The sequence below is a fragment of the Hemitrygon akajei genome, chromosome 30, assembly GCF_048418815.1.
Source record: "Hemitrygon akajei chromosome 30, sHemAka1.3, whole genome shotgun sequence".
NCBI lineage: Eukaryota > Metazoa > Chordata > Chondrichthyes > Myliobatiformes > Dasyatidae > Hemitrygon > Hemitrygon akajei.
The window spans coordinates 34,641,753-34,664,431 of NC_133153.1; the positions used below are offsets into that span (position 1 = coordinate 34,641,753).

A 22,679-nucleotide genomic window follows, 5' to 3' on the forward strand; every position below is an offset into this window, starting at 1 on the left:
TAGAGAAAGGTGAACAGGTTAGTATTTTAGGAGCATAGGGGAATGAGGAGAGATGTACAAAATTATGAGGGGTATAGATAGGGTGAACTCCAAGCCGGGTTTTTTGTCTGAGGTTGGGTGAGACGAGAGGTCTCGGGTTAAGGATGAAGGGAAACATTTTCACTGAGATGGTGGTGAGAGTTTGCCAGCAGAACTGGTGGATGCATGCTCAGTTTTAACATTTAAGCAAAATTTGCATAGGTCCATGAGTGGGAGGGGTATGGAGGGCTATGGTCCAGGTGCAGGTCGATGGGACTAGGCTGAATTATAATTCTGCCTGGACTTGATGGGCCAAAGGGCCTGCTTCTATGACTTTATGTCTCCAAGACTTGTTTTCACAGCCAGCTATCCCCATAAATATCAGACCCAAATAAAGAGGTGGGCAAGAAGTGTGCACAGAAGTAACACTTCCTTATCTATTTAAATGAAATTCTGGTCACGCAATAAAAACATCAATTTTTTTTAATATAACACACACTAAAACAAGGCAGACATGGACCCAACTGATTCACCAAAGAACAGCCAGACAAACTTGTAGAAAAATAATTGTTAGATATGACTGCGATTAAATGAAACATGAGAAAGAAATATTCTTTTTTTTATTCTCACTTGGAAGTGGATACACAATGTTTTATTTATAATTAACAATACGCCGGGTTTCAGGGAGACTAAACTAACATCCATGAACATGATGTGAGAATTGACATCAGCAGTACAATAAGCCTATCACAATGAAGCTGTTTGCCTAAAGACTGATCGTAAAAGTTTCTGACGGAGTTGCAAACATTGAAATGAAAGGGGTATTGCCTTTGATCAGGATGGAAAAATGTTCCATTTTATTTTCATTGATGTGCTCAGCAGTGAACATTTAAAAGGTGGTGGCCTCTACAACCCACGGAAGCAGCCACTCCCCTTGCAGCATGCACATCTCTAGACGCATATAAATTAGACGCATTTATATTGCACTGAATGATTTGTCAACATGTGACTGGCTAAGCAGCATGCACATTTAGACAACACAAATATTTCTTTTACATTTCATATCCCATATACAATCATTTAATACTGAACCCCTTTGTGTTGCAATTATTGTGTCAGTGAAGCTATCAGTGTGAATTGCTTGGAAAAAAAATGTAGTTGAGTTGCTCTCGATCACTGAGTCCACGATCTCCGCAGGCTCCATCTTTCTGTGGTGATATGTGTGTGTGTGTGTGTGTGTGTGCAGAGTTGTCGTTGATGCCTCTGGGAAGCAAGGTGAAGCACAGAACCCTGTCAGGTGGATATGGTTCAGAGCTTTGCATTCCGGTGGTAGGTATCACCAACAATTTGTCCTGGTTTGGCCAAGTGGGCGCTATGGCCGAGTAAACATGCCAGTGCTTTGCTTTCTCAAATTTGGCATGTCGCGGAGGACCTTCGTCAAGCTCTATCGATGCACCGAAGAGAGCATTCTATCTGGGTGCGTCACAGCCTGGTACGGCAAAGGCTCTGCTTAGCACCACAAGAAGTTGCAGAGAGCTGTGAACACAGCCCAGTCTATCACAAAAACCTGATTCCCCTCTCAGGAAAGTGGCCAACATAATCAAAGACCCCACCCACCCTGGTCATTCTCTCGTCCCCCAACACCTCCCACCCCTTCCACTGGGCAGAGGCTACAGAAGCTTGAGAACACATACCACCAGCACAAGGACAGCTTTTATCCCACTGAATCTTGGACGGATCACTCATACAACAAAGAGGAACTCCTGATCTCTCAGTCTATCTCTTCAAAGCCCTTGTAGTGCACTTTCACTATATCCTTCATTTCCTTTTGTACTACTTCGATGTACTTAGCGATGGGATGATCCGTTTGGGTGGCTTCCACCATCCAAACAGATCATTCCGTATCCAAGTCTACTCTTGTTGCTATTTTTTGTGGCTTTGATCGGGGGCAGTCTGCAGATAACGAAAGACACCGCACTAGATTGAACCGAACTGAATATATGCCTGGACCCTTTGCTGACTTTGTGGGTTGGTGTTCTACATTCTGTGTTTTTCGCTTTCTTTCTTTTTTGCCATTTATGTGATTTGTTTTTTTTTCTTTTCTCTACATTTTTCCCCCTGGTGTGGGGGGGTTCATAATTATCCTTCAAGCTGCTTCAAATGCCCATGACTTTACTTATTGCTATTTGTGAGAGCTTCCTGTGTGGATAATGTCCATTATATTTCCACCTCAAAAACACTGACTTCACATCAAGGTTTTCATTGGGTGCTAGGTAGTGATTCAAGTAAAATGCAGAGGCTTCGAATATTTATCCAGAAGCATGAATTCAAATCCCTCTTTGGCGGGTGAATTTAAAGAAATCTTTTAAAAAAGAAGCTTGTGTTAGTAATAGTGACTATGAAACTCCTTAGATATTGCTAAAAACACAGTTCTTCTTCTCTCTGGCCATTCCCTCAGTCCCACAATTCCATGGATCTGAGGTAGCTGAAGACACCAATATGGATTTACTAACTCTTAAACAGTGTCCACAGTGTGGCAGGGCAGGGTTTCGGAGGTTTTGTTTTCGAGTGCTTCCCCTTGGTCTCTGCATACAATACTTCCAGTAAAGAGGTCCTCACCATCATTCTGGAGGTCTCCACTCCATTTTGAATAGCCACATATGAAGGTTTCTCCAAAGTCTACGAGGATGTTACAATTTTTTCAGAGAGGCTTCCAAAACTTCTTTGATGTCTTTCCCCCTGGTAGTATCTTTTTTGGGGGTTTGTAGAACACAGAAGGGAACAACACAATACAGGCCTTTTGGTTGAAGGTCGACCTAACCCTTCCCCGCTACAGAACCTGCCACTTTTCTACCTACTTTATCAACTTAACTCGTACTTCTCAAGATGGAAATCAAATCAACCCTCGTTACATATCGAGACTGTATGTGACGCCAAACCAACCAATTAGAACACGTTTTGTTGCTGCCTTCTAGCTTGTCTCATGGTTCAGGGGGTAAGTAGGGCTGTTTAATGAATACTAGGCTTATGCAGAACAAATAATTCAGTCCACTAGAGTATTGGGAGATATGGAAAACGTGATCTAAATGGCTTCCCTTCCTTTGCCAGAAGGAGCTTGGATGAAGTCCAGGCGAAGGATTCACACCTAAAACAACTCTGCTTCTGCTCTCTTCCAAATGCTTGCTGTCTCCACAGAGTATTCCAAGGTGTTTCACCTTTTATATCCCGCACCTGACGGATTCCAATCAGCACACAGACCCGTGAATGTGCAGGCAATCCAGAGCACAGCGTCTCTGCAAAGCTCGTAGGAAGGAAAACATTTACGGTTTGCGGTTGGACTGAGACTGCTAAATATTAATGGCTCATCAATGATAAATAAAGCTTTATTACTATTTTGGAGTGGGATTTTTCTTGTCAGAATACCATTAAAATAAAAATTGTGAGGCGCAGTTAGTTCCTGGCACCTGTACTGCAGATTCTCTATGGAATTACATTTCCAATTTCAACGTGATAATAATTTTTAGGCCGACAAATTGCTTAAGAAAAATGCTTGCAGAGATCCGTGGATAGGGCTGAGGGAAAGTGAGTCATTAGATACATTGAGAGAGTTGTCATTAGGATGATGGAGTGCTGCTTGCTGCATGACGATATTTTTCTTTCATAAAGGTATGGTGTCATCAGCAAGGCCATTATTCACTACCTCTCCACAGTTACCCTTGAGAAGATGGATGTGAGCTGCCTTCTTGGTGCACAGCAACCCTTGTGTTGTTGGGTATAGAATTCCAGGGTTTAGACCCAGTGAGTGAAGGAATGGCAACTTCTTTGCAGGTCAAGATGTCGCATGCATCTTCTGCAGGCCTTGACCTTTTCCACCAACATGGCTTCACCTATCACCTTCCAGCTGGCCTCTTTCCCCTCCCCCCACCTTTTTATTCTGGCATCTTCCCCCTTCCTTCTCAGTCCTGAAGAAGGGTCTAAGCCCGAAATGTCGACTGCTTACTCTTTTCCAAAGATGCTGCCTGACCTGCTGAGTTCCTCCAGTGTTTTGTGTGTGTGTCGTATACATAGTTGTTTTTATCAAGGTATTTGTCAAGCTGAGGAATAGAATACTTCTTTATCCCCACTCCCCAGTGAACAGGGAGTGTCCCCTGGTCAGCTATTTGTATGATTGAAAATACAACTGATTCATCACTCTGGTTCAAGGCATCTCAAACAACGGAGTGTCATTACTTCCATTTTCCGTGGTGGTATCCTGGCGTGGAATTAATAGTATATGAAGGGAGCTGTTGCTCTCTGGGGTTCCTACAGCAGCTTACAGAACTCTGTCTGTTGGCCAGTGCCAGAAGATCAGAGATCTGCTGCCTTATTTGAATAATTTTATTTCCATTTAACTCAAACCCATAGTAATTGCAATAAAAGTGTGGTGGTTTAAAACTAAAATTAGTATCATTTGCATCTCTCTCAGAGGGTTGTGAATCTCTGGAATTCGCTGCCTGGAGGGCTGTGTAGGCTAGATCAATAGAGGTACTTCAAGAGGAGGTAGATAAAGTTTGAAAAATCAGGTAATTGATGTCACAGAAGAAGTATTGATGCCTGAGGCAGAAAAGCCTTAATAATAAACACAAGAGATTTTGTGCTCAAACCTTAATAGTGTTGAAGGACAGGGCAAGCTAGCTGACTTCTACTTCAGATGGAATTCTGTTAGCTGCTGAAGGACCCTTAAAGAGCAAAATCTCTCTTCATTTACCACCAATTCCACTCCAAAATAACAAAGGAAATGGAAACCACACTACGCAATTGTGTGTGGGAATTGAAGCAGAGTGGAGAACTCTTAGTGTATTGAAGCCTTATGGATCCCTTTGGGCCCTGACTCTAAGGAAGGATGGGTTGGCATTGGAGAAGGTCCAGAGGAGGTTCACCAGAATGATCCTGGAAATGAAAGGGTTAATTTTAAAAATAAATTTATTAGGATACAGCCCTTGGGAATAGACACTTCCAGGTGTGCTGCCCAGTAATCTGACAATTTAATCCTGGCTTAATCGGAAGACAATTTACAATGACCAGTTATCCTACCAACCAGTACGTCTTTGGACTGCGCAAGGAAACCGGAGCACCCGGAGGAAACCCATGTGGCCACGGGGAGAACGTACAGGCTCCTTACAGGCACCAGCGGGAATTGAACCCCATGAATCCCGCGTCACTGGTACTGTAAAGCGTTGTGCTAACCACTACACTACCATTCCGATATATAAAGAGCATTTGAGGTTTCTGGGCCTGTACTCAATTAAGTTTAGAAGAATGAGGGGAGATCTCATTGAAACCTATCGGATATTGAAAGGCCTAGTCAGAATGGTTGTGGAAAGAATGTTTCCAATAGGACCAGAGGGAACAGCCTCAGAATTCAAGGATATTCCTTTAGAACGGAATTTCTTAAGCCCAGGGGTGGTAAATCTGTGGAACTCATTGCCCCAGACACTGTGAAGTCCAAGTCAATAGGTATATTTAAAGCAGAGGTTGACAGGTTCTTGTTTAGTAAGGGTATCAATGGTAACAGGGAAAAGGCAGGAGAATGGGGTTGAGAGGGATAATGAATCTGCCATGAGGGAATGACGGAGCAGACTTGATGGGCTGAATGGCCTAATTCTGTTCCTATGTTTATGGTCTTATGGCATCTGTGCAGTCGACACTTCAGGCTGAAACCCTTCTTCAGAACTAAATCTGTTTCTAGGTGACATTAATTGGAGGACATCCATCCCTCCATTCATGCCCACATGAAAAACAAGCAAGAGTCTGATTTAATGTTCTTCCAAAGGACAGCATCATGGACCCAGTTCCCACAAAAGGACCAAGCCTGTTAGGCCCAGGGGAAGTGAGGTTGCTGCCATTCATCTGTGCCAATAAATAAGGTGGGGCCTCACTGAGTACTGTAGGGGCAGAGCTGGTTCCCTCCCACAGTCCAAAGTCGTACTAGTTGGTAGGTTAATTGGTCATCGTAAAATTGTCCCGTGATGAGGCTAGGATTAAGCAGAAGTTGCTGAGTTGAAGGAGCTATTCCATGTTGTATCTCAATAAATAAACATGCCTTTATAATAACCCCTTAAATACCCCTAATGTATCTACCTCCAGCACAATCCACACGTGGCATTCTGTGCACCCACTCACATAGAGTCATGAAGTCCTACCGTATGGAAGTAGGCCCTTCAAACCCAGCAGGCCCCCACCAACCATTGAGAACCCATTCATACTGATTCAGCTCTAATTCTACTTTGTTCTCCCCACTGGGGATACACAAGTTTCAGTTCACAGTGGATCACTAACCTGCCAAACCTGACATCACTGGAACGGGTGAGGAAATGGGACAATCTGGTGGGAACCCACCTGGACGCAGGGAGAACGTGCACGCTCCACGCAGAGAGCACCGCCGGTCAGGATTGGATCTGGGCCACTAGAGTTGCCACTTCGCGCCACCACTCACTTGCAAACACTAACGCGGCACTGACAGGCCTTCTAGAGCTGATGACAGAGGCCCAGCGCCCCCCCTTGGCAGGTTTTCTCAGGATATCCCAATGGTCCTCCATTTCTGAAGGAGATGCTGAGAGCTACCAGTCAGACTGATGGTGTGGCCCTTAAAGGTGTGCCATCGCACCAGGGGCAACCCGGTTCAGGGTTGCCAGTTGTGATCTACAGTGGGGAGGGACACGGATTCCTCTCCCCTGCCGCAGATGTCAACACCTTATCAAGTTGGCAAGAAGTATGCATGGCTGAAATTCCATCGATGGACCCATTAACTGAGAGCAGGGCACCGACCCTTCAAGGGGTCAAGTCTAGATGTACAAAGGTTAACAAAGAAGAAAGAGAAATTAAAATTAGAGGTGTGAAACACTGAGCAAAGACAACACTTCTGATGGTTTCTGACCTCCCCCATCCCAGCCTAAAGAGTATTTGTACAGGACAACTTCTGTAAATACACATTAACTAGCTACATGAAACCATATTAAGTGTACAGATACCACAAGTATGTCCAGTCTCAGAAAGCACAGATGGTGGAGTGGATGCTTTAGGCTGTAAGGAATGTGGTTAGCAGCTGTGCGTATACTGTGAGTCCAGAATGGGTTGGAGAAGCCTCTCACATCAGAACTTGCTCCCGCGTCTCGGGAAGCCGGAGGCCGAGCAGGGCACCTCCCACTAATGCGATAGAAGCCAGCAAGATGGGGATCACCTTAGTTATCTCCACGAAGGAGGCAAAAATAGATATACCCAGTATGGCTGCAAACTTGGAGAGTCCATTCAGAATTCCAAATGCTGTTGCTCTGAGGAAAGAAGAACAAAAAAAATTAAATTCCATGATCGCACGGAGACACGTACATTTTCACAGCCTTTCCACTCTTTCTGCATTGTTAATGCTTTTCAGCCAAAGTATTTTATCAGACTTGTAGCTATTACTGTCTATACAGCCCACTGTCTTGGGAAAACAGCCAGTATAATCAAGGACACCTCTTACCCTGATCATGCTCTCTTCTCCCTGTTTCCATGGAGAGCATCAGGCTTGAGGACAGCTTCCATCCTACCGTTATCAGACAGTTGAATGAATCTCTCACATGATGATGAGCTGTTGGTCTCCTAACCTACCTTGTTGTGGCCCTTGCTCTTCATTTCTCCATGTGAACTGCACTCTCTCTGTATCTATAACATAAAGCCCATGGAAGGCCAGTGCATGGTAGTAGATAGAACGTATTCTGCCTGGAATAGTGGTGTTTCACAGGGGCCTGTTCTGATCTTGTTGATTTTAATAATTGACTTGGATGAGAAAGTGGAAGGGCGGGACAGTGAATTTACAGATGACACAAAGGTTGGTCACATTTTGGATAGAGTAGAATGTGGATAGTGCAGAAGATAGACATAGGTTACAACGGGACATAGAGAGCATGCAGAGCTGGGCTAACAAACGGCAGATGGAGTTCAATCCAGAAAAGTGCAAAATGATATACTTTGGAAGGGTGAACTTGGAGGCTGAGGACAATGTTTCTGGCAGGAGGAACAGAGGATCTTAGGGTCCAGATCTGTAGATCACTCAAAGTTGCTGTGCAAGTTAATAGGGTGGTTAAGAAGGCACATCATGTGCTAGCCTTCATTATTCAGGGGATTGAGTTCAAGAGCTACGATACAATGTCACCGCTCTATAAATCTCTGGTTAGGCACAATTGGAGTGTTATGTTCAGTTCTGGTCACCTCATTACAGCAAGGATGTGGAAGTGTTAGAGAGGATGCATAGGGAATTTACTAGGATTCAAGAACATATGAGAAAAGGTATGAGAGACCTTTATGAGAGGTATGAGAGAAAGGACTTTTCTCCTTTGAGCGAAGGAAAATGATAGACAAATTGATGCAGGTGGTATAAGGTTATAAAACCCATAGATCAGGGGTTCCCAACCTTTTTTACGCCATGGACCTTTATCATTAACCCTGCCATAAATAGAATGGACAACCAGACCCTTTTTCCTAGCGTGGTAATGGCTGACACCAGAAGATATCAATTTAAGGTGAGTGGAGGAAAAATTTAGGGGAGATGTCAGGGATAGATTTTTTTTTAAACAGAGAGTAGTAAATTTCTGGAATACACTGCCAGAGGTGGTAATAGAGTCTGATATATGAAGAACATTTAAGAGAATCTTAGCTAGACACAAGGAAGAAGAACAAATAAAGGGCTATGGACCAACACAAGAGGGAAGGGTTAGATTGATCGTGGAGTAAGTTAAAATTGGCAGAGCTTCATGGGACATGTGGCCCTTACTGTGCCATTCTGTTCGATGTTTTATATAATTAACTCTTTCTACTACATCAATGTATGTATGGCATGATCTTCCTGGATGACACAGAAACGAAGATTTTCATTGGTAGACGTAACAATAATAAACCAGTAACAATACCATTAATGTAATCAGGGAAATGTGGCAGAAACTTAGTTTCTGATTCACTCACAAAGTCTGGATGTCATTAGCAAGGCCAGTATCTATCATCCATCCAGAATTGTCCTTGAACTGTGTGACTTGCCAAGTAGAGGTGCTGGGACTGAGTTAGTGTGTGGGTGGGTGCATTTCAAGTGGAGTTTCATCACTTTCCATCTCATCCACATTGAGGATACTTGATGCTGATATTAGTAAATTGCAACAGGAGATCACCCCAAAAACCTAATGCAAACTGTATATCCTTCACAACACCCAAAAAGTGCTGGAGAAACTTGGCAGGTCAGGCAGCATCTACGGAGGGGAGTAAACAATTAAGTGCTGACACCTTTCATTAGGACTTACGAAGTAGCATCAACTGTTTATGAAAGATTTCAGCCCCTAACCATTTACTCCCCACCATAGAAGCTGCATGACCTGTTGAATTTTGTGTGTATTGCTCAAGACTTCCACAATCTGCAGAATCTCTTGTATACTTATATATCCTCCTGTATGAGAAGAACCAAGTTACTCCAACAGGGAGATTTTCTCCATTAGTGCTGTAACGTCCTAGATAGGTCAGTCACGTGCTGGACAACGGCCATACCTTTTATCTGTAGAGTACAGCTCCACTGTGATCACATCCAATGCATTCCACGCTGCTATGCTGACCCCACAGAACAGACACTGCATTCCAATCATGGCTGACTCGCTGCTCCCAAAAAACAGGAAGAAGCAGGTAATGGCTGACAACAGCATCGATCCCCCTATAAAGGCCAAGGTGAACAAAGGAACAGTTGCCACATCAGGAACAGTACAGATAACATGGCGCAATTCAGAGCGTAGAGATAGAAGCAGGGATAGGTTGTCTAGCCTTTCAGATTTGCTCTGCTATTCAGAATTATAGCTTCTTTTTGCCTACGCTATCTTTATATGGGTGGCTTGGTAGCAGATTGGTTAGCACAATGGTTACAGTACAGGCAACCTAGGTTCAATTCCCACTGCTGCCTTTAAGGAGATTATACATTCTCCCTGTGACTGTGGGTGTTTCCTCCAGGTGTTCTGGTTTCCTCCCGCAGTCCAAAGGCATTCCGGTTGGTGGGTTAATTGGTCATTGTAAATTGCCTCGTGATTAGAGTAGGCGTAAATTGGAGGACTGCTGGGCAGTGTAGCTCGAAGAGCCAAAAAGGCATATTCCTCACTATCTCAATAAAATAAATAAAATAAAAATTATATTTCTTGATTCCTTTAATATCTAGAAATCTATCAATCTCTGCTGTAAGTAAACTCAACAGAGTCTTAACAGCACTCCAGGTTAGACCATTCTAAAAAGTCTCTCTTCCTTTCTGCCCTAAACAGCCCTTCCCTTATTCTGAGACTGTAATCCTTAGTTCTAGTTTCCTCAGCCAGATAAACACATATCCTTTGCATCCAGCCTTTCAACCCTTAATTTTTTTTAAGATTCAGAGATCTCTTCTCATTCTTCCAAATTCTTGGAAATGCAGGGTGGTTGACTCAATCCCTTCTCATAGGAAAAACCCACCATTCCCATCACCAGTCTAGTGAATCTTCACACCATTTCCTTTTTAGCAAGTGTATCCATTTGAGGGTAGCGAGTCCAAAATTACACAACGGTTCTCCAGGCATAGACATATAATAACCTTAAACAATTCCATTGTCTTCCTTATTCCTATATTCAATTCCTTTCATAATTGTTTATTCATTAGGTACTATTACAATCACTGTCTTTCCATGACCATGATTGTTCTTGGCAAATTTTTCTCCATAAGTGGCTTGCCTTCTTCTAGGCAGTGTCTTTACTAGATGGGTGACCTCAGCCATTATCAATACTCTTCAGAGATTGTCTGGCATCAGCAGTCATATAAGCAGGTTTTGTGATATGCACCAGTTGCTCATACGACCATCCACTGCCTGCTCCCATGGCTTCATGTGACCCTGATCAAGGGGCTAAGCAGGTGCTACACCTTGCCCATGGGTGACCTGCAGACTAACAGAGGGAAAGACTGCCTTACACCTCCTTTGGTAGAGATGTATCTCTACCCCGGCACCCATCTTTCATAATAATGAACAAAGTATTGTTATCTTCCTAATCACTTGTTACACTTTGATGTTGTCTTACAGTGATGTTTGCACAAGCAAAACTTGGTCTCTTTCACCATCACAACCATCTGGCCTCTCACAATTTAAAACTTCTCTGCTCTTCAGTATAATGCACCAAAATTCATGACCTCTCCATCTCATCAATCACTTCTGGGTGCAGAGAACTGGAGTGAAACCATTACTCTCAATCCCAAGGGACGACTGGAAAAGTAAATAATTTTTTGCAAGATTAGCTCTATTTGTCACTAATACATTGGAACATCAAAAGAATACTCAGAGTTTTGAAATCACTTTGGAGGTGGCATTTCCGTTCAGTTTGGGATCAGGGAATATTTCATTGAATTCCAGAGAAAGAGGAGATAAAATCTGGAATTTTGACGGATCTTCAAATGTCTTGGGAAGAAATTCCAAGGAAAAATGGATATATGGACATTGGAAGATGGTAGGCAGGACAAGATGCATTAATCTGTCAAGTTAGACCAGGCTTTTCCATTACACCAGATTACTACATCACCTTAACCTCTAAACCCCCAAACGTGTAAACTCCAAGGAAGGTAATTGACCAACAAAAAAAGAGAAGAGGCAATAACTCATCTGGCTTCATTATTCGAAGGATTGAGTTCAAGAGCTTTGAGGTAAAGTCGCAGCTCTATAAAATACCAGGTAGACCCCACTTAGCGTACTGTGTTCAGTTCTGATGGCCTCATTATAGTGAGAATGTGGAAGCTTTAAAGAGGGTGAGATTTGCTAGGATGCCGCCTAGGTTATAGAGCACGTCTTAGGAGCGAGCTAGGATTTTTCTCTTTGGAGCCCGATAGAAGTGTATAAGATAATAAGGGACATAGATAGAATGGACAGCCAGAATTTCTCTCCCAAGGTGGAAATAGCTAAAATGCCTGGGTGTAATTTTAAGGTGATTGGAGGAAGGAATAGGAGGATTTTGGAGGGAGTGATGAGTGCATGGAGTGGTCATAGAGGCAGATACATTAGCGACATTTAAGAGACTCTTAAATGGGCACATGGATGAAAGAAAAATGGAGGGCAATGAGGGATGGAAGGGTTAGATTGATCTTGGAGTAGGTTAAAAATTCAGCACAACGTTGCTGGCCGAAGGGCCTGTACTGTGCTGTACTGTTCTATGTCCTCTTCTAGCTCCTTAAACTTGCTCCCTCATCCCGTCAGATGATGCGAGAACAGCCCAGCAGGAAGATCGGTGGAGAATTTACCTCCTGCACTCCGTGACCCTGTTTGAAGCCGAGAGCCGATCCAGTTCCACCTTGAAGGCCTGGCAGTGAGTCAGCACCCAGCACACAAACAGGATTCGACCCAGAGGCAACGTTCCCACTGGGAAGCCTGTATGTACAACCCCAGCTCCTTGTCAACCTGTTAATTGGATGAGCAAGAAATCGCCCATTCCTGGATAAGCCTTGATCATCCTGAATAACCAATCAGTCTCAAGCAGTCAAGTGGGCCACTCTTCCTCCTCACTCTTACGTTCAATTGATGTTCCATATTTCTTTGTATTTCCTTCTATTATGACAAAAGAAACCACAATAACCAACAATAACTCACCAATCATCTTAATCCTTCCAACCTTCTCCATAAACAGGGCAGATACAATGTTTCCGGGCAACACAGCCAAAGACCCTAGGAAACTGACCAGGTAGGTAAGAAAGGCAGTTTCAGCATCATCGGTGAAGTCAATCTGGCAGCCTTCCTTGCTGTGTAGGAACGTGCTGTTTACAAACCTGCTCTTGTAAAACCTCGTCTTGAAGAGATCTGGAAAACACACAGTAGGATTCACTGTGGGATGCCCTTCGTGGTTAGCATAAAGCATTCTCCCCAGATGACAGTGGCAGAGCCTCACTAAATATCTCCTAGTTGCATCCTATCCTAACTGGTTGCATCACAGCCTGATAAAAAACATCAATGCCCAGGTATGGAAAACTCCAGAGACGGCGATGGATGCATCCCAGTACACCACAGGTGAAGTTCTCCCCACTGCTGAGCACGTCTACATGGAGCACTGCCACAAGGACCCCCACCATCCAGGCCATGCTCTCTTCTCACAACTACCATAAGGCAGGAGGTACAGGAGCTTTAGGTCCCATACCATCATGTTCAGGAAGTTATTACCCTAGAACCATCAGGCTCCTGAGCCATGAACCTGTGTGGATAACTTCACTCACTCCAACCCTGAACTGATTGTACAAACTTCAGACTCATTTTCAATGACTCTTTACAAATCATGTTCTCATTATTAATTAATTAATTAATTCGGTTTGTCTTCTTGTGAATATTGCTTGGCATCTTAGTTTATGTATCATTTTTCACAAATTCTATTGCATATCTTTGTTTTTCTTATAAATGAAAAAGAATCTCATAGTAGTTAGTATATGGTAACATATACAGTACATACTTCGATTATTAAGTTTACTTTGACTTTGACTATTATGGAACAGACTGTTGTTTGGGACATTATGTCATTTCAGATCCAAGATAGAAGTCCTAATAGTTTTTAAAATTATCAGTGGCATAGTTAGTGTAGTTTGTTAGAGTATTTCTTCCCAGGGTAGAAATGACAAACACTGGAGGATATCACTTAAGATGAGAGGGTGAAAGTTTAAAAGATGTGCAGGGCAGAAGTATTTCTTACACAGTGAGTAGTGAATTCCTGAAATGGGCTAGCAGGGGAGGTGATGGAAGCAGATATGATTGTACCGCTAAAGAGGCTTTTAGATAAGAATCTCTATTGCAATTCAGATTCAGAATATTTTTTATTGTACATCAAAACATAGACAGAAAATACATCGTTTGCATTCATAACCAACACAACCTAAAGATATGCGGGGGGGCACCTCCCCCCAAGTGTGGCCACACGTCCCAGCGCCGAAGAGCATGTCATGATGTTCAGCCGAACAACACAAGCAACAACAACAACAAAATAAGCGTCTTTCCTTCCTCCCATCCACGCACTCACTCAGTCTCCAACACCGACTGTGTTCATAGATTTCACACGCAGACTCCAACCCCATCTGCGGGGATTGGAGGCAAAATTTGGTATTGCATTCAGCACAGACATCATGGTTCAAAAGGGTCTGTTCATGTGCTGTACAATGCTTTTCTATGTTCTGTCAAAATCCAGAGACCAGTGATCGATGGGAATGGAATTTGGCAGAAGTGGAAAGATGTTCACTCCCCTGCATTGGATGTCATTCAGATCAGTACAGGTCAATACCACTGACACTCACTCCCCCACCCCCCACTTCAGACCCTTGTGTCTTTCTGTTAACCATCCCATCATTAAACCTGCTCTCTTTTCTGTCCACCCCTCTCTCTCCATTTTCCTCCCCAGCCCAATTTTCCCGAATTCAAGGTGGTCAGCAGTCCAGTGTCCAACAACAGGGAAATCCCTGGGATATTAAAATAGGACAAATACTGTACACGCATTGTTCAGATTTAAGCCATCAACTTTTCAAATCTTTACGAATACCATGGACAAGCTACAAAAAAAATGCAATTACTTTAAACCTCAACATCTGCTAAAAAATCATTACAGTTTGTTACACAAGGTAACAGATGTAATCAAACCTGACTGGGAAATTATTAAATTGCTGACAATTTTATTATGTCATATATTATGCTATCTTAATCATCAAGTTTCTATAATGGAATCATTCAGACACCATTTAGAAAATGACTGCTGCTTAAGTTGTTCTACAAACAATGAAACACTTCTCTGCAATATTTTATTGCTGCTGTTAACCTGCCCAATCTCAATATCAGACAGGGGAATTTAAAGAGACAGTGAAGGTGATAAAATATGAGCAGTACTCTCTGGATACAGTTCAGCCCCTCCCCACCACTGAGCACATCTACAAGGACCACTGCCACAAGAAGGCAGCATCCATCATCAAGGACCCCCACCATCAAGGCCATGCTCTCTTCTTGCTGCTACCACTGGGTAGGAGTACAGAAGCTTTAGTACACTCCATCAGGTTCAGGAACAGCTATTACCCTTCAACCATCAGGCTACTGAACCAGCGTGGATAACTTCACTCACCACAACACTGAACTGGTTTCACAACCTATGGGCTCGCTTTCGAGGACTCTACAACTCGTGGTTTCAGTACTATTTATTTTATCTTATTTGCATAACGTGGCTGTTTGTCAGTCTCCGCTTATGTATAGTTTTTATAACTTCCATTGTATTTTATTTTCCTGCAAAAATGAATTTCAGTGTAGTAAATGATGACGTATATGTACTTTGATGATAAATTGACTTTGTCCCAAGGTTCCAAGGTACCAAAGTCAAAGAGAGCAATTGAATTGAGGAAGGGGGAGGCAAGAAAGAGGCTGTGAGTAACAACTTCCACACCTGAGTCCAGTGGTGTTTGTTATGAATGTTTCTGTGCTAACAGATACCTAAACACAAGTGTATCTATGTTCCATGAGGCAGAGGCTGCTTTGTGGTTGTGGTTCCCCTTGTCACTGGATCAAGATCTTGCTCTCTCAAGTCTGTGTGCACTGCCCATCCCCACATTCAACAAAATCACGCTTAGGTAACTCCCACTCAATATGAATTTAGGACATAGAGTTTCAGGATCCTCATGGACAGTCCTGACAGTGGCAGGCATGAAAATGGCTCTCCTACACGTCATTCAGGATATCAGATGCTTTGACACTGCCATTGCAGTGAGACACAATGGGCAGGAGATGGCATCAAAGTCAGTGCCAGATTTTGCATATAGGCAATTTTCTGGAATTAACTGGTATGGGGGCAGTAGAGAAAATTAACTCCAGTTCCTGGCACAATCTTTGGATGTAATCAACAATTGTTTTTATCTGTGTGGCATACACAAGACTTCATGGCTACACTCCTGATTTGGTTCTGGCATCACATGAGTATGCCACCATAAGGACGTCGGCATTACCTGGGAGGTAGCAATGACCACTGAATTGATCATTGCCTGAATCGCTCTGCCAACCTGCCCGTGCTTTTCAAGGCCTATTTTGATGGTATCAGAAAGGATCTGGCAAGTGTGCATTGGGACCAGCTGTTTTCTGGCAAAGGTGTACTCGGTAAGTGGGAGACCTTCAAAAGTGAAATTTTGAGAGTACAGAGTTTGTGTGCTCTTGTCAGAATAAAAGGCAAGGATAACAGGTTTAGGGAACCTTGGCTGTTGAGAGATACTGAGGCCCTGGCTAAGACAAAGAAGGAGCTGCATAGCAGGTAGAGGCAGGCAGGAACAAGCTAGGGGCTTGAGGAGTATAATAAATGCAAAAGAACAGTTAAGGAGGAAATCAGGAGGGCTAAAAGAAGACATGAGGTTGCTCAGGTAGACAAGGTGATGGTGAGTCCTAAGGACTTCTAAGGACAGATATATTAAGAGGAAAAGGACAGCAACGGGCAAAATTGGTCCTCTGGAGGATCAGACTGCTAATCGATGTGTGGAGCCAAACGAGATGGGAGATATCATAAATTGTCTTTTTGCATCTGTATTGACTTGGGAGTCAGGCACAAAGTCTTTAGATGTGAGAACATGCAGCAGCGAGGTCATAGGCCCTATACTGATTACAGAGGAGGAGGTGTTTGCTGTCTTGAGGAAAATTAGGGTGGATGAATCCACAATGTGTTCCATCAGACCTCTGGGAGGCAATTGCAGAAATTGAGGGGGCCCTAGCAGAGATATTTTGCACGTCCTTAGACAGACACGGGTAAGGTGCTGGAGGATTGGCAGATAGCTGATGTCACTGCAGTTGTTTAAGAAAAGCTCTAAGAAAAAGCCAAGAAATTATAGGCCAGTGAGCCTGACATCAGCAGTGAGAAAGTTATCGGAAGATATTCTACGGGACTGGATATATAAGTATGTGGAAAGACAGGATCCGATTAGGGATAGTCAAAATAGCTTTGTGCATGGAAAGTCATGTCTAACCAATGTTATAGAGATTTTTGAGGAAGTTATCAGGAAAATTGAAGGCAAGGCATTAAACGTTGTCTATATGGACTTTGACAAGGTCCCACATGAGATGTTTGTCAAGAAAGTTCAGTCGCTTGGTATTCAAGATGAGGTAGTGAATTGGATTTACAGAAGAAGACAGAGAGTGGTTGTTGATGGTTGCCTCCCTGACTGGCGGCCTGTAATTAGTGGTGTACTGCAGGGATCGGTGATGGGTCTGTTGATGTTTGGCTTCTACAGAACTGTGCAAAAGTCTTTGGCACATTTATTTAGCTCGGATGCCTAAGTACTGTATTTGTCAATGTGGAGCGGAAATCGCGTTTGTAAATCTGGCAGAAGCAAATGATGTTTGAAATGGTGAGGGTGGAGTGCCGCGGGAGGGGTGTGGGACAGGTAGCTGAGCAGGAGTGCTGGGGTGTGGGGGGGGCAGCATGGGTGCAGACACCCAGCCCTGAGATACCAGGCAAGGTCATTTGATTCCAATCAATTGGTCTGTTGATCATTACGGAATGTCTCTCTGGTGCTTCCCACTTCCTCCCGTCTCACTTTCCCTTTTCCAAACCATGATTCTCCTTTCTCCACCCCCTTCCCCCTCTCAATCCACAATAGAGACCCATATCAGAATCAGATTTATCATCACTCACATATGTCATGTGCTGAAAAACGGCAGATGGAATTTAATGCAGACAAGTGTGAGGTGCTGCACTTGGGAGGACCAACCAGGGTAGGTCTTACACGGTGAGCAGTAGGGCACTGAGGAGTGTGGTAGAACAGAGAGATCTAGGAATACAGATCCATAATTTCTTGAGAGTGTTGTCACAGGTCGATGGCGTCGTAAGGAAAGCTTTTAGCTCATAGGCCTTCGTAAATCAATTTATTGAGTGTAGGAATTGGGATGTTATGTTGAAATTGTATAAGGTATTGGTGAGGCCTAACTTGGAGTATTGTGTACAGTTTTGGTCACCGACCTGTAGGAAAGATTTAAGTAAGATTGAAAGAGCGCAGAGAAATTCTCAAGGATGTTGCTAGGACTTGAGGATGTGAATTATAGGGAGAGCCTGAATAGGTTAGGACTTTATTCCCTGGATCGTAGAAGACTGAAGGTAGATTTGATAGAGGTATACAAAATTATGAGTGGTATAGATAGGAGAAATGCAAGCTGGCTTTTTCTACTGAGGTTGGGTCAGACTACAATTGGAGGTCATGTGTTAAGAGTGAATGATGAAATGTTTAAGGGAGGAGCTTCATTACCTTTACAGCTCTCTAAAATTCCAAATTTAAATCTTTACCCGGTTATTAAACAATCCTTACGGATTTGGGTTTAGTTTCGTAATTTTTTAAATTTTAAACAATTTAAGTTGTCTAGTTTTTTATATCAAAACTTTTCTTTTAAACCTTCAATAACTGACCCCATTTTTCTCCTATGGAGAAATAAAGGGATCCGTTCTTTTACAGATTTATTTTGTGATGGTCAATTGATGACTTTTGAAGAGTTAATAAACATTCTCTCGCTCATACACATTTTTTGAAATATTTTCAGGTTAGACATTTTTTACAACAATATTTACCTAAGTTTCCATATTTACAAGAATCTGATTTGTTGGATACCATTTTGAAGTTGAATCCTTTAGTGAGAGGTTCCATTAGCAGAATTTATAATTTATTTTTGTCACGAAAAGAGAACCTACCACTAAAGATTAAACAAGATTGGGAGAGAGAACTTAATATGACCTTTGTTAATGAAGATTGGCTTCAAGTTTTGAAAAACGTAAATTCTTCTTCTATATGTGCCAACCACTGTTTAATTCAATTTAAAATTGTTTACTGTTATTATTTAACAAAGGTGAGACTATCTAAAATATTTCCTAGTATAGACAACTACTACGATAGATGTAAAACTGAAGTAGCTACTCTGTCACATATGTTCTGGTCATGTTCTTCATTAAAATCGTTTTGGAAATCTTTATTTTCTACAATTTCTAAAGTTCTGAAAATTAATTTACAACCTAATAGACTGACTGTTCTATTTGGAATAGTTCCACACCATATTCAGGGTATTTCATCTTCAGACCAACATGTAATTGCATTTGTTACATTATTGGCAAGAAGGGCTATTTTATTAAAATGGAAAGATATCTCTTCCCCTACATTAATTGAATGGTTCTCTCAAGTGATGTTATATCTCAGTTTGGAAAAAATTAGAAGTAGAACTTTTGATCCTCGATTCAATTTTGAGTGAAGATTGGGTACTTTTGCCAAATATTATCATTTAATTTGAATTATTCTATATGGTTTCCTTCCAATTTTATTTTTTTTATAAATATGAATTGGCGGTTGATGACTCTTTTTTTAATATATTTAGATCATGGTCAAATGTATTGCTCCGGGGGGTTGATTCCTAATGGGGGTTTTTTTCCCTTTTTTTTGTAGTCAGTGGGGTTTTTTTCCTAGTTAGATGGGGTTCTTTTTTTTTCCTTCTTCTTCCTATATATATATATATATATATATATATATATAATTTTTTTTCCATTTTTATATATTACGATCAGCTTTTTTTTCTTCAGCTATTTTAATACATATTAACCTGTTGAAGTTTTGTATCATTTTATAGCTGTAGAAGATTATGTACCAATAAAAAAGATTCTAAAAATGAAAATGAAATGTTTACGGGGAACTTCTTCATTCAGAGGATGGTGAGGGTGCGGAAGGAGCTGCCAGCTCAGGTGGTGGATGCAAAGTCGATTTCAGCAGTTAAAATATTTTGGGTATGTATATGGCTAGGAGGGGTATTGAGGACTATCATCCGGATGCAGCTCGATGGGACTAGGCAGATTAATGGCTGAAGGGTTTTTTTCCGTGCTGTAGTGTTCTCTGACTCTATGGCATTTTAGTGTGGTGTGGAATCACACGAAGAAGTCCACCATCTATTGACTTAATTTCAAGGACTCTACAACTCATGTCCTCAGTATTATTTATTTATATTTATTTGTTATTGTTAATATTATTATTTGCATATTTTATATTTGCACAGTTTTTCTTCTTTTGCACATTGTTTGTTTGTCAGACATTGTGTGTGTGTGTGTGTGTGTGTGTGTGTGTAGCTTTTCATTAATTCTATTGTATTTCTGCCAGAAAATGAATCTCAGGGTAGTATATAGTGACACATATATATACTTTATAATAAATTGACTTCGAACTTTGATATCATGGATTAAGGGCCCTAATTTTATTCCTTAAAGAATGTCAAAGAACCAGACATCTTTGCCATCTGTTTGTTACGTGGTCACCCGATACTGGCATTGTTCAGTTCTAGGTTCTAGACAGGGTGGCACAGTGGCATAATAGTTCACACATCACTTTACAGTGCTAGTGACCAAGGTTCAATTCCTGTCCCTGCCTTTAAGGAGTTTGTATGTTCTCCCGGTGACCACATGGGTTTCCTCCCAGTGCTCTGGTTTCCTCTCAAAGTCCAAGGATGTACTGGTTGGTAGGTTAATTAGTCATTGTAAATTAACCTGTGATTTGGTTAGGGCTAAATCGGGGGTTGCTGGGCAGCGCAGCTTGAAGGACCAGAGGGGCATATTCTACGCTGTATCTCAATAAATAAATAAAATATAATTTTCAAGTTCTCAACTACCAAGGATGGATTATTGTTTGTAATATAACTGTTACCTTTCCAAATGGAGGCGCAAGAGAAGGGCATAGGCTGGAATTTAGAGCAACAGAAAGGGTGCTGGAGGAACTCAATGGGTCAGGAAGCATCTGTGGAGGGAAAGCATCAGTCGCTGTTTTGGATGTTCCTCAACCTGAAACATTTCTCTCCAGAGAAGTTGCCTGGCCACTAAGTTCTTCCAGTGCCTTTTGTGTTGCTCTTACCTTCCCAAGCGTACTGGATCACTTCAGCATTTAAATTCAAAATTCAAGATTCAAGATTGTTTAAAGTCTCTTCCAATACGCAAGTATGAAGAACAAAAAACTTGTTACTCCAAATTTGATGCAGCACAAAAGAACAGTAAGATAAATAATGCAATAATAAAAAAGCACAGCTTATATACAAAAGATTGATTGTATTTCCATAAAGTGGCCTGAGGTACAGGCGGGTCTGTACATACGGTGACTGACTGGAAATGATAAAGTAGTGGTGTGCTGTGGGTTTGGTTAGTGGATGGAGGTGTTTACTGCTTGGGGAAAGTGACTGTTTTTGAGACTGGTGTCCCTGTGCTGATGTTACGTACACCGTACACTCGTCCCTAAAGGGAGTGGGATAAAGGGATGGGTTTCATTCTAACTAGTCAATGTGAGTCTTGATCTACTAGGGAATAAACCTCTATTCAGCAAGATCAGGATAAAATTCACCTACATTTTGTGCACTGGTTGCAAATTACTATCAGGTCTCCACCTAAAACGCACTTGGTGCAGATGACTGACCTGTGTTATAGAAGATGGTGGCCACAAAGGTACAATTCTTGAAATGAGTGTTGGTTGATGTGATGTCTTCAAAGTAGCAATCCTCAAACAGAGAGTCTTCAAAGGTCACAGATTTGAATTTTATCCCGATGAATCTATCCAGGAAGAAGTCAATAAAAAAGATCATTTATATTTTTTGACTATCTCCATTTGCTCCTGAACTGAAGAGGGAAGGAATGGAGGCAAGGTGGCTCTAGAATTACATAGAGACCTGCCTGAGTAGCATTGCAGAGTTCCTGCCTGCAGGAGCCACAGGGAATCAGAAGCAAATGTATGTCTTTTTTTATGATTTCAAAATGATTGAATTTGAATTTAAATTCCTCAGCTGCTCTGGTAGATTTGAACCTACACTCAGTGACCACCTTATGAGGTGCCTCCTGTACAATGTTCAGGGTCTTCTTCTGCTGTTGCTCATCTACTTTAAGGTTCAATATGTTATGTATTCAGAGATGCTCTTCTGCACAAAAGTTGGTTATTTGAGTTACTGTCAGCTTGAACCAGTCTGACTATTCTCCACTGACCTCTTTCCTTAACAAGTCATTTTCATCCACAGTGCTGCTCACTGGATCTTGCTTTTATTTTTTTGCACAACTCTCTGTAAACTTTAGAGAATGTTGTATGTGAAAATCCCAAGAGATCAGCAGGCTCTGAGATACTCAAGCCACCCCATCTGGCACTAACAATCATTTCAATGCTCAAGTCACTTAAATCACTTTTTTTTTACCATTCTACTGTTTTGACTGAACAACAGCTGAACCTCTTGACTATGCCTGCATACTTTTATGCCTTGAGTTGTTGCTACATGATTGCCTGATTAGATACTTGCAATAATGAGCGGTTGTATAGGTGTATTGTGTGTGTGTGTGTGTGTGTGTGTGTGTGTGTGTGTGTGTGTGTGTGTGTGTGTGTGTGTGTGTGTGTGTGTGTGTGTGTGTGTGTGTGTGTGTGTTGCTTGGATTTCCAACATTTGCAGATTTTCTCTTGTTTGTGAGTTGCAGAGGTGTACATAATAAAGTGGGCACTGAGTGTACAAGATGATGCCCCAGAAGATCATAAGTTATCACAAGGGCCAAAGTTTTGTCTCCAAGCACCCTTTTCCTTACTTGACCAATGGTTATGCTTGAAGAAGGCAATGATGAACCTCTTGAATATTAATCCAGAATGAATTGGG

At 42.0% G+C, this 22,679-nt stretch overlaps 1 protein-coding gene across 1 annotated transcript in view; it reads right to left on the reverse strand.

Moving 5' to 3' along the window:
- Nucleotides 1-485: 485 nt before the first annotated feature.
- LOC140718610 (synaptic vesicle glycoprotein 2B-like) overlaps nucleotides 486-22,679 on the reverse strand; it is a 194,538-nt gene continuing 172,344 nt past the window's right edge. Inside the window, exons 10-13 of the mRNA XM_073032577.1 lie at nucleotides 21,470-21,603; nucleotides 12,654-12,860; nucleotides 9,568-9,727; nucleotides 486-7,328 (exon numbers count right to left, since the gene is read on the reverse strand). Of these exons, the coding sequence (XP_072888678.1) occupies nucleotides 7,145-7,328; nucleotides 9,568-9,727; nucleotides 12,654-12,860; nucleotides 21,470-21,603 (685 nt within the window). The 3' untranslated portion in view covers nucleotides 486-7,144. The remainder of the gene's footprint in view (nucleotides 7,329-9,567; nucleotides 9,728-12,653; nucleotides 12,861-21,469; nucleotides 21,604-22,679) is intronic.